At 41.3% G+C, this 12,945-nt stretch overlaps 1 protein-coding gene across 1 annotated transcript in view; it reads right to left on the reverse strand.

The window, feature by feature from the left end:
- Positions 1-286: 286 nt before the first annotated feature.
- Positions 287-12,945, reverse strand: part of LOC143282961 (uncharacterized) — a 26,039-nt gene continuing 13,380 nt past the window's right edge. The window contains exons 5-12 of the mRNA XM_076588889.1: positions 12,667-12,757; positions 10,728-10,909; positions 9,355-9,445; positions 7,424-7,605; positions 6,369-6,465; positions 4,690-4,868; positions 3,056-3,131; positions 287-1,229 (exon numbers count right to left, since the gene is read on the reverse strand). Of these exons, the coding sequence (XP_076445004.1) occupies positions 1,075-1,229; positions 3,056-3,131; positions 4,690-4,868; positions 6,369-6,465; positions 7,424-7,605; positions 9,355-9,445; positions 10,728-10,909; positions 12,667-12,757 (1,053 nt within the window). The 3' untranslated portion in view covers positions 287-1,074. The remainder of the gene's footprint in view (positions 1,230-3,055; positions 3,132-4,689; positions 4,869-6,368; positions 6,466-7,423; positions 7,606-9,354; positions 9,446-10,727; positions 10,910-12,666; positions 12,758-12,945) is intronic.

The raw sequence follows: 12,945 nt of genomic DNA on the forward strand, positions 1-12,945 counted from the left end.
CATTGTGTAGGTTTTAACTGTTCGACTTTGCGTGTTGACAAAGATCGAGGGAACGTGCTTCGGCAAATAAAGAAAAGTCATGTGTATAGCAGCCTACGTATTCAGAAGGGAAAAACGAAAAGGAAAGCCTACCATGTGATCCGTAAATTTGCATTCAACCATTGCAAATGTAGCCGATCTCTCAAACACGCACACGCACGCACGCGCGCGCACAATCACATACGTACGCAAAGACACACATACGCGCGCGCACGTATTTCAAAACAGCATACTGAAAGAGTTTGAATAGCAAGATTGCGATATTTATTTTCAAAACATATCATTCACATCTGGTGGTAATAAATAGAATTCCAAAAGAACACAAATGTTTGAAAATGTTCGGGTCTTAAAAAAATGCAACTGTTTTTAATACACATTTTCTTCTTTCTTCACACAAAGATCGATTTTGTTCGACTTGGATGTGGCCGACATAAAAAAACAAAACAAAACCGATACTCATTAGCAGCTGAATTTCAATCTGTTTACTGGATTACACCCGTTATATCATATATGAACGATCAAACAAACAAAACAAGAAAACAAAATCTGTAACTCCCAAGTGCAGACATGAAAAAAGGATTTCGGAGTAATGTACACTCAAACCATGAATAAATATATATGTATAATTCATGGCTCTATCAGTCCTTCGGCTTTGAAAGCTTGTCAGTTCGTAAACAAAAACATTCTTTCAGACGGATTCTTTTATTGTGATAAAAAGAACAGGTACCGCAAACTCCAGTCTATAGTATTCACGCCACTTCACATCAATCGGAATTTTTTTTTTTCCTGACTTAGGTCCAGATCTGTCACTTCTTTTCTTTATTTCTGAATGTGAAAACAATCTACTATCCACAAATATTCAATATAAATTTATAATTTCGAGGACATCGTTTATATGTATAGCATTGCTTCTCACCATGTTAAAAAGAAAGACCAATACAATACCAGAACAACAAAGCGAAAGAACACATGGCAAAAGCTGATTCTCGAGCAAAACACATACTTATCAAGAGACTGGTGTACTTATTCATCTACTTATTGCAGCGGTCTGACACAGCGACGTCCACAGTCGGTGCTACAGCAGATTTGACCAGGGAAACAGCTGTTGGGGTCGTTCTCTGAACACGTGTTCTGGCGAACGCAATGGGGATTGATCCAGGCAGGGAAGAAAGGGCACCTCTTCACCGGCTCTGCAAAAAAAAAAAAAAAAAAAAAAAAAATCAAGGGCTGAAAGAGACTTCATCCTTCTGCCTGTTTTTTTGGGGGGGTTGGGGGGGGTGGGGGGTGGGGTGGGGGGTGGAGATAAGGTAAGGGGTGGATGATACAAATTGCAGAGACCGAGACTGACACACGACCGACATCCTTTAAGAATCTGGTGGGCAGTTCTGTGCGGCGCCCCAATGACTCTTCAGAGTTCAAACTCGTTCAACCCTCTCCCCCTCCCCCTCTCTCTCTCTCTTTCTCTCTCTATATATGTATATATATATATATATATATATCTGTATGTATCTATGTATATATCTGTATGTATCTATATATCTATATATCTGTATGTATGTATGTATCTATCTATCTATCTATCTATCTATCTATATATATATATATATATGTGTGTGTGTGTGTGTGCGTGTCTGTGTGTGTCTGTGTTACAGTTATTTGCTTTTTTGTCTATTATCATTATTGTCTTATTGTCTTTTTTTATTTATTATCTATTTATTTACTTATCTATTATTATCTGACTGACTAAGCAAGTTAGGTTACGCTGCTGGTCAGGCATCTGCTTAGCTAGCAGTTGTGGTGTAGCGTATATGGATTTGCCCGAACACAGTGACGCCTCCTTGAGCTACTGATGCTGATCAACCCTGGGGAAGTTTACAGTCTCAATAGGCTTCCATGCCATGTTCATGCGGGGGAAAACCCGCAGACTGTTTATTCTCCAAAGTACATGTGGACGCTTCCGAAAACTTCCTGATGGAGTGTCCTGTGTGTGCCTGCACCCATTGTGAACACAGCGCAGGCCTCCAAGGGTTGTGCAGGATTGTTCCAAGGGCAGGTGGAGACAGTGCTTCTCTCGGTCCTCTCCAGCACCTACCGGTGTTTCTCTTTCTTCTTTGCCTGGACTAGGCTGACCCTGGAGAAAGGTCCAGTGACGGTGAGGAAAGACCCACTGACCACAGGGAAAGTCCTGTTGACAGTGGGAATGACTACAACTTGGGATTCTCTCTTGAGGGCACATAAAACCATATGGCTGTGTCTGGAGTGGCACTGTCTTCATCTGTCTGCAGGCAGGGGCGGTTTGGTCTGTGGGGTGTGCTCAGCAGCTGGAGGGTGGTGTCTTTTGCCGGTGGGCTCTGCAGTCATGAAATACTGGCTGGTACACCCATGGGATACTTCTTTTTAAGGCTGTCGCGAGTTGCATCCTGTGGTCTCTTTTGCCTCTGTTCGGGAGTGGTTATGTCCTTTGAATTTTTAATGGAGTGTCCTGCACCCATCGTGAACACAGCGCAGGCCTTCAAGGGTGGTGCAGGATTGTTCCAAGGGCGGGTGGAGACAGTGCTTCTCTGGGTCCTCTCCAGCACTTACGGGTGTTTCCCTTTCTTCTTTTCTTCTCCAAAGTACATGTGGACATTTCCGAAAACACTACATCGGAGTTAGTTCCCTTTCTTTGTGGTTTATTCATAGGAAAGGGAGGTGAGTGTAAATCCTTTCAAAGACACACATACGAATAAACCACAAAGAAAGGGAACTAACTCCGATCTAGTGTTTTCAAAGACACGGGAAGTCTTCAGGGGGAGACAATCATGTGTGACAGGTCCGATGTGACTTGCAGTTTCGTCCCTTATGGACCTTGTGAGCTGTCTTTGGTAATGGCGGTGACCCACCTCACGCCCCCCTCCGCACCCCCTCATCCAACATACACACAAGCACACACATTCAACCAGCCCAAACACACACACACACGCACGCGCGCGCGCGCGAAATATAGATCTTTCTGCCCACATATCTCTCTACTCACCACACTCAGGCCGTGAAGAGCAGCCCAGTTTACCACACTGCCTCTTCATCACACACTCCTGGTCTGGCCCGCAGTCCTGCACAGACGTAAACGACAACTCAGCTGGTTAATTCTTCAGGCGCTCATATTTATCTCCCTTCTTCACACTCGGCAGAGACAGAGCGCGAAAGATAAAGGCAATAAGTTTATTTCTTGTGTTCCCTGGGGGCATTGAAACGTTACATACATACATCTTTTACATAATATACCACGCAATGCACAGAGCAGGGTTTTTGTTCTTTTCTGCTCCGTTATATGCTCCGTTTGCACTCACACCGCTCATTTTGATTATCCTAAACACAACCATCACAGCCGGCTTCGTCTGTCGCAGTCTCAGCGCCGGCAGTCCACAAACAGCTATCGGTGTTGTTGTGTTAGATTGCCAAAAAGCCACACACCAGAGGAGACCCTGCAGTGCACTGCTGCTGAGTTATTTCGGTGGTTTTCAGACAGAAGTGTCTGCTTTCATTTAGCAGAAGACCACATACTAAACATGCTGCTGACAAAAATAATAGCTTTTGTCACTGAGCCAGAGGAGGGAGGAGGAAGGTGGAAGAAGGGTTAACTCTCCATACGAACGGCGAAAGACGACGTTAACAGCGTTTCTCCCCAATTACCACCATCAAAATATTACAAGTGGAAGGCTCTTACACTGAAGAGGTCAATGTTGACAAAGAATACCACAAACGACGGAAGCTAAAGGTCAGATCACTGAGACACCCACTGGACATCCGAGGGGTCTGTGTAGAGGAGAAGAGAGGACTGGCCGTACTGAGTGAGTTAAGACGCACATCTAGCCTATACAGTGTCCGTGACGGTCTGGGTTCGATGCTCGCTCTCGCGCTTTCTCCCAAGTTAGACTGGAAAATCAAAGTTAGCCCTCTAGTCATTCGGATGAGACGATAAACCAAGGTCCAGTGTGGAGCACACACATGGCGCACTGTAAAACGAACCCAAGGCAGCAAAAGTGTTGTCCTCTGGCAAAATTCTTAAACCCACTGTCTGAGATGTACACAAATACACCTGCATACATTCAAGACCTGTCTGGCGTGTTGGGTCATACTGCTTTCAGACAACTGTCTAGCAGATGTTATGTGGCGTATATGGATTTGTCCGAACTCAGTGACGCCTCCTTGAGAAACTGAAATTGAAACGGAGCCAAACTGTGTATCCCCCTCCCCCTCCCTCCCCACCCTCACTAGAATAGAGACCACCATCACAACCACCCAAGAACGACAGATTGAATGTAACATCATGATTTTCATAACCTAAGTCAACTTGGTATTCTTTCAGTCTGGGACTTAAGTACGTTTAAGTTAACTCTGTCTACATGTAACAGGGTATATATACATTTTTTCTATCTTAAACTGTAGTAAGCCAGTTCTTCGCCTTAAATATTTCTACAGTGCCATAGTCTATCTTCAAACAATCAATCTTGAACTGTAGTATGCGAGCTCTTCGTCTTAAATATTTCTACAGTGCCATAGTCTGTCTTCAAACAATCTTGAACTGTAGTATGCGAGCTCTTCGTCAAATATTTCTACAATGCCTTAGTCTATCTTCAAACAAACGAACAAAATAATTGCAGAACTTACCACCGTTTTGCAGGTTTGTCCAGGCTTGGGCAGTGGCGCTGGTTTCGGGTCCTGACAGCGGGAACCACAGTAAGAGGGGCAGCACTTCTGGGCACCAGGGCACTCCACATCACTCTGGCACCGGCTTCGGCAGAACCAGCTGGATAAGCTGAACCTGGGTTTTGGGCACACGCCTTGCTCTGCACAACACAACACCAGATGCAATAGTGCTTACATACAAGCGCACCTGTTTTCGTCTGTCCATCTGGCTCTGTTCGTCTCTCAATGTCTCTCCTCTCCTTGTCTCTCAAACGCATACATACACCTACCAATGCACAGACACAGACTCTCTCTCTCTCTCTCTCACACACACACACACACACACACACACACACACACACACACACACACACAATCTCACTCACTCACAAGCACAGAGCAAGTGGGTGAACGAGCATATTTTGTCCTAAGTAGAAACCTGTACATTCTAAGCAACACTACTCAGTTCACTAATTTGTTCAAAACTCATGTATGATCACGTCTTAACTCCTAGCTATGATGACAAAAGTCACATATTCAGTATGCACATGTATCAGGACAGGACTTTATATAAGATTTTCCTGCCGTCCTGTTCATCGATATCTGTGTTGTATTGTGACATGTTCCAAATAAAATACTGTTTAAACCAATCAGGAGAGGCGAGCAAAGATGTATGACATCATACCTATTTAATTGGCATAGTACAGATTTAAACAACAACAACAACAGCAAGATATACGAAGTTCTTTTAGTGCACTGTATATAGGAAAAAAAAAAAGGATACTGAATGTTTGAAATAGAACATAGTCATGTTGCTACCATTTACAGTGATAAATGGAAATAAAAACTAACATCACATTCTATCGGACACACACACAAAAAAAACTTGGCAATATGACAGGAATACAGATGGTGGAAACTCAATTATGAAGCAAGATAAAGCAAGCATTTTTTTGCTTTAAAAAATCACGCCAACCTAATATCTATTAATCAACACATATCACCCTAAATATGCAAACACATCACAACAATACTGTTCATGTTCATATAAATGTTTAGATTTAAAAGAATGTTGACTTTTTATGTTTTTGGCGTTACCTCAATGTGCATAGTGCGGCTGCATTACAAAAAAATAAAGCCTTTATATTCTTTGATGATGTTTTTTATTTACATGTTTTCATTGTATCTGTTCATTGTGTATTCATATGTATTCTTTGCATGTTTTCATTGTATCTATTCATTGTGTATTCATATGTATTCTCTGTATCCTGTGATGTACATGAGTAGCCTATTATGTGAACTGATATATCCTTGTATTTATGTTTTATGAAATACATATTCTAAGAATAATTTCCATCCATGTATTCCTTTACTTTTCGTCTTTTTTTCCCTTTTAATGATCTGTTTATACGTGACTCTGTGTAAAAGTCGAATGAATCTAAATAGATTATGTTGTTATATTACATGTAACAAAAACGAACACAAGAAAAAAAACGAAAAAAAATGTTAACAAAAATGATGGTCACTTCTGGCTGATTGTAGCCATACAACATACAGCACAAATGACATCAGGCTTCAGAGTGGAAAGCAGACAGACAGGCAGGCAGGCAGGCAGACGCAGGCAGGCAGGCAAACAGGCAGTGCAGATGGCAAAAACTCACTGTCAGGATCGGGAACACACTCTGGAAATGGGCTGGGGCAGGGTGTGGTCACACAGTATATCACTCTCATCACACACTTATGTCCAGCTTTGCACTTCTATTGAAACACACACAACATAAAAAAACACACATAAATACATAAAATAAACATTCCCCCATGAATGAAACGTCATACGCTGCAAATTAACGAAGATTCCAGGATTAGAAACAGCCACTGAAAAAAGAAAAAAAAAAAAAAAAAAAAAAACGAACACGGAATAAGCAACACAACGCTTTTCAAAATCGAAGCAAACTTTTTTTTTTTTTTTTTTTTTTGGGGGGGGGGGGGGGGGGGGGGGGGAGCAGGGAGGGGGAAAATGGAGGGGGGGGGGGTCGAGTTCGGGGCGAGGGGGCTCATAACAGGAACATTTTATACACCATTTCTGCAATAAACTGTACAGACTGAACTGGCTGGGCTGGTTTTTTGTTTGGGTTTTATTTTTCGTTTTTTATTTCGTTTCGAGGGGGAAGTCCTGTGGAGAGGAAAGGAGACTATTCCTTTATTATATACCCAACAGCTGATTCATTCTTCTCTTTATGCTTTGCCTCTAAATGATCTGCAGCGTATGGTCGTCGCGACTAAAACGTTCTCCTTAGGTATATACCTTTATCTGTGGATGCATTTTGTCCAAGCAAAATTTAAATGACATGTTCCGTGACAAACAGGCTTGTGCTTTAGGCACATTGGATATAATCTGTCACGCCCCTATTTGAAAGCTAAAAAAAAAAAAAACCCAAAAAACCCCCGACAACTTTGATTTTAAAAGCCTGAGTGCACTAAGTATACTTTTACTTTATTATTGTCTTATACAATTTGTTCAATAACAATGTGTGTAGTAACTATGTCAAATATCTTTTCAACCCCAGATTCCCACACTCTATACCATTTTACTTTCAACATCTACGTTGTTTCCCATAAAAAAAATCTAAGTTTTGAAGCTGAACGTTTCCCCTTACGTAAGTATCAGACATGTGCGTACAAGCACGTGCATGCAGCGTCATGTCACACCACTTACCACTGTGTCACAGGTTGGCTGGGGACGGACTAAAGTCTGACCCTCAACAGACTGACACACGGTGGCCCCACAGCCATTCTTGCAGCACTTGTCACTCCCTTCACAGTCACTGTCTCGGGTGCACGTGTTGGCGCAGATACCCGATTCAAAAGGCCTGGGTTTGCGGCACTGTCCGGGTTTTTCTGTTGAAAATAATTCGTGATGTTCACATGTTGTCTTACTCTGGTGATATTTGATTTTTAAATGAACGATGATCTTTGTAGTTGCATTTCTTGTGAAGAGAGAGACAGAGAGAGAGGGGATGAGGGAGAGTGTATGTGTGCGTGTGTGTGCGTGTGAGTGCGCGTGGTGTGTGTGTGTGTGTGTGGGTGGGGGGGGGGGGGGTAGATGTGCAATGCGGTTTGGCTGACTGAAATGGAGAGGCACGTTGTAATCTGCATATTTGTATATAGCTATTTCCATTTGGTGCCATTTAATTTATCTTTTTATTTTCTATTCATTTTATTTGTTTGTTGTTTTCTTCTTATGTCGGACATGTGCTGCTGCCAAAAAGAAAATCTCTGTACCAAAGTATAGACAATAAAGTTTGTGTATTGTGTATTGTATTGTTCAGAAGCTGTTTTCACTTTGTTTACTTTAAAAAAACAGCAACATCTATTATTAGCTGAAGAAAATTTGGTAGACTGCTCTGTTGGAATAATTAAAGGATTTAAAAATGATCTGGGTGCGGCCCGGCCCCCTTAGAGTGTAAGGAGTTAAGGGCCAAAACACTTGACTGAGGGGGGCTTCTTCTCTGAAGACCTTGTACTGTCCAGCTCTCCCTAGAGATTATCACAATGCATTTATGATCAGCTGAACAAATTTTGGTTAGAATAATGTAAGGATCTAATAATGTACTTCAAAGAGGGCTGTCTAAGATCACAGTCTGCCTTTACCTTCCACATGTAGTCACTTGGATGTACAATTTGTCCTGGTGTGAACATTAAACATATAATCTGGCATCATGTTGAGCTTCCACAGACATTAAACTTATCAGATTTCTGGAACCACTTAACTTGATGTACCTACCCACTATTTTGTCTTCCACTTAACTTGGTATACCTTTCTATTTGTCTTCCACTTAACTTGGTATACCTTCCTATTTGTCTCCCACTTAACTTGGTATACCTTCCTATTTGTCTTCCACTTAACTTGGTATACCTACCCATTTGTCTTCCACTTAACTTGGTATACTCACCAATTTGTCTTCCACTTGGTATACCTACCCATTTGTCTTCCACTTGGTATACCTACCCATTTGTCTTCCACTTAACTTGGTATACCTACCCATTTGTCTTCCATTTGATATCCCTACCCAATTGTCTTCCACTTAACTTGGTATACTTACCCATTTGTCTTCCACTTAACTTGGTATACCTACTTTGTCTTCCACTTAACTTGGTGTACCTACCCATTTGTCTTCCACTTAACTTGGTATACCTACCCATTTGTCTTCCACTTAACTTGGTATACTTACCAGTTTGTTTTCCACTTAACTTGGTATACCTACCCACTATTTGTCTCCCACTTAACTTAGTATACCTACCCACAATTTGTCTCCCACTTAACTTGGTATACCTACCCATTTGCAACAAAACAAAGAATCAACAGACAAAACAAACACCGACATAGTCAGTGCCGAGATCATAATTCGTAATCACACATTGTTAATCCGCCAAGCCACCACCTGTTGATTGGAGTTCACTGATTTATACACATGTGGCAGTTATACAGAGATGTGAAGAAAACAACAACAACAACAACAACCACACACACACACGCACACACACACACACACACACACACACACACACAGCACCCAACAACACATGGTAAAATGCCTGTATGCATTGCAAAAATTGTCATAAATCATGGAAAGCCCGAATACTCACCAGTATCATCCACACACACAGGCTGGGGGTAGCAGGGCGCTCGGATACACTGGACTTGTTTCAGGACACACTTCGTACCAGCACTGCATCTCTGTGCAAAGAAAAAACAAACATCCCACCAATGATTAACATTTGCAGACTTTAACTCACTCAGTACGGCCAGTCCTCTCTTCTCCTCTACACAGACCCCTCGGATGTCCAGTGGGTGTCGGAATGACCCAACCTTTAGCTTCCGTCGTCAGAATTGTGGTATTCTTTGTCAACATTCACCTCTTCAGTATAAGAGCCTTCCGCTTGTAATATTTTGATGATGTTAATTGGGGTGAAACGCTGTTAACGTCGTCTCTTTCGCCGTTCGTATGGAGAGAGTTAAAATAGCTTCATAACCTCTACCAAGACCTTCAGAAGTCAAATGTTGTCATAACCTATGTCAACCCATAACGAGACCATCAGAAGTCAAAATGTGATCATGACCTGTAGCGAGGCCCTCAGAAAATAAATCAGAAGGGTGGGAGCACACCAGATCCATTCACATGCACAAAGCATCTATGAGCACCATCGAGGACAGACTAAATTTACCATTTGCTTAAAACCTTGTCAGTTTTCAGATCTATAGCTATTATTGTGTGTTTATGTATGTCACCAAACCAACACACACACACACACACACACACACACACACACACAATACGTGCACATTGTGTGGTGAACATAAGAACAGAGCAATGGTAATATGACTTCCATGCAGACCAAAATGACTCGGAATATCTCTCCAGAGACAAATGACACTGGAGTCTGGAATGAATATCACTATTTATTGCATTCTGACCGCGAAAGTCCGAAGGCAAAAATGTAAAACAAGAAGCCTGATCACCTTCCTTCCTTTTAACCTATACAGCACCAAAACTATCTGAAAAAAGGTCACTCTTGCCACCAATGCGTAGAAAATTAAATCGCAATGGCCCGCTTATTCTTACAAGGACAGTGGCGCATTCTTCAGGCTAACCCTTTTTTTTTCTTTTTATAAATAATGGTGGTGGTGCACTGTAATGACACACTCTCCCTGAAGAGCGGCCCGAATTTCACACAGAGAAATCTGTTGTGACCTACTACAATACAATACAGTATAATACAACACAACACAACGAAATACAATACAATGCAATGCAATGCAATACACTACAACAGCGGAATCTCGTAACACGCTATGACTGAAGAGTTTGGAAGGATCAGAATAGACGGTGCAGACACCGCCGTTTCACAGGTAAAATGAAAGTGTTAAGGGGGGGAGGTATGGAGGAAGGGACGCGGGGACGGGGGGGGGGGGGTGCAGGGGGGGGGGGAGGGGTCAGCAGCAGTAGCGCTCCACTTACCACTGTAGCACAGGTGGGTCTGGAAGGCACAGGCAACAGACCTCCAACAGACTGACACACGGTGGCCCCACAGCCATTCTTGCAGCACTTGTCGCTCCCTTCACAGTCACTGTCTCGGGTGCACGTGTTGGCGCAGATACCCGCTTCAAAAGGCCTGGGTTTGCGGCACTGTCCGGGTTTTTCTGTTGAAAATAATTCGTGATGTTGACATGTTCAGAAGCTGTTTTCGCGTTGTTTACTTTAAAACAACAACAACAACAACAACAACAAACAACATTTAGAGGAACATTTTCACGTTGTTTACTTTAAAAACAACAACAACAAAAAACAACATTTAGAGGAACATTTTCACGTTGTTTACTTAAAAACAACAACAACATTTATTATTAGAAGAACAAAATTTGGCTCTTGCTCCGTTAGAATATTTAAAGGAATTGATAATGTACTTCAAAGAGGACTGGCTTAGGTCACACTCTGTCTTTATCTTCCACACATAGTCACTTGAATGTACAATTCATCAACATGTGGTATCATGTCTGAGCTTCTATGAACATTAAACATAACTTTTTTTTTATCCCCCCACCCCCTTGGGTCCACTTAATTTGTACCCATTGAGACAAAGTATCAACCGGCACAACAAGTATTGACATACTCCATACCTGTAACATAATTCATATCCACATATTGTTAAACTACCAACTGAAGCCAATGCCTATCGAATGCAATGCACTGGCTAGTTAATGAATAACACCAACAAAAACAACAACAACAAGAAGAGAGGCAAGGCCTTCAAGACTCACTTGTGATACACTTTTTAAAAAAATCCAAGCTTTTTATGTATTGAGTATAATTTCAAAATGTAATGTTTAAGATGAGAAAGATCAGTTTAAAGCAAATTAAGTCCCCTAGCATTAATTACAGAGTAATTTCCCTTTTTTACTATCTGCACCAAAACGTTTGCAAAATAAATCAAACTTCCATGCTTAGCAAAAGAAGTTCCTGTTTGAACAAAAAATGATAATGACTGCTCTTGTTGTTAAGCTGTTGGGTCAGAATATCAGATCAAAGTGCCAAGTTTAGAGAATACAAAAAATATAAATATAACAGTAAATGCAGTTTGCATATAATTAGGCTTCTTTTTTTTTGTGCCCATCCCAGAAGTGCAATATTGTTTTAAACAAGATGACTGGAAAGAACTGAATTTTTTCTATTTTTTATGCCTAATTTGGTGTCAGCTGACAAAGTATTTGCAGAGAAAATGTCAATATTAAATATAAAGTTTACCACGGACACACACACAGACAACCGAGCACCAGGTTAAAACATAGACTCACTTTGTTTACACAAGTGAGTCAAAAACACAAAACACACAGTAACACCCTTGCATACATTGTATGAATTGTCATCTCTCTCTCTTTCTCTCTCTCAAAATGTGTGCTGTGTTTTGTTTTTGATGAATATGTATACACAGGTAGTCGTAATTGTTTGTGATAACTGCGTATATATGTACTTTTTTTTTAATCAGCGTGATCCATTTTATGTCTGAGATAGATGTGTTCATAAGGGCAGTCTCAGAAATGTAATTCTTGAATTATTGCATTTATAAGTATTGTGTGAGCTGTATTCTGATATTAGAATAAACAATCGCAACTTATTTCAGATCATTTTGTTTTCATTTTACTTAATTTCATTTATTGATTAAAATTCATTATTTCTTTTTAATGGCGAATTTGTGCAACTTGCCGTAAGATCCTGTGCTATGTTGAATATTAAGGAATTATGTATTTTCATTGAATTAGCAAACTTTATGTGGTTGTGTGAATGAAAGGGTTTTTTTTTCCCCAAAAAGTTAAATCCTGCCTGATTATCAGCAAACGTGACAACGATATCACTTTCAGAGATAACAAAGTGTTGTTGTTATCTGGTATCTTTATCTTACCTTTCCTTTCCACACACGTGGGCACAGGGTAGCAAGGAGCACGGACGCAGACCACCTGTTGCAGCTCACACGTCTGGCCAGGTCCACATTTCTGTCACAATGCAGAGCGGTCAGTCACTGGTCGACATGGTGTAATAACTCTCCATACGTTGGACAGACGTCTATGTTCTTGTCTGACGATGGTTTAACTCTCTCCATACGAACGGCGAAAGAGACGACGTTAACAGCGTTTCACCCCAATTACCATCATCAAAATATTGCAAGCGGAAGGCTCCTATA

This window comes from Babylonia areolata, chromosome 6, assembly GCF_041734735.1.
Source record: "Babylonia areolata isolate BAREFJ2019XMU chromosome 6, ASM4173473v1, whole genome shotgun sequence".
NCBI lineage: Eukaryota > Metazoa > Mollusca > Gastropoda > Neogastropoda > Buccinidae > Babylonia > Babylonia areolata.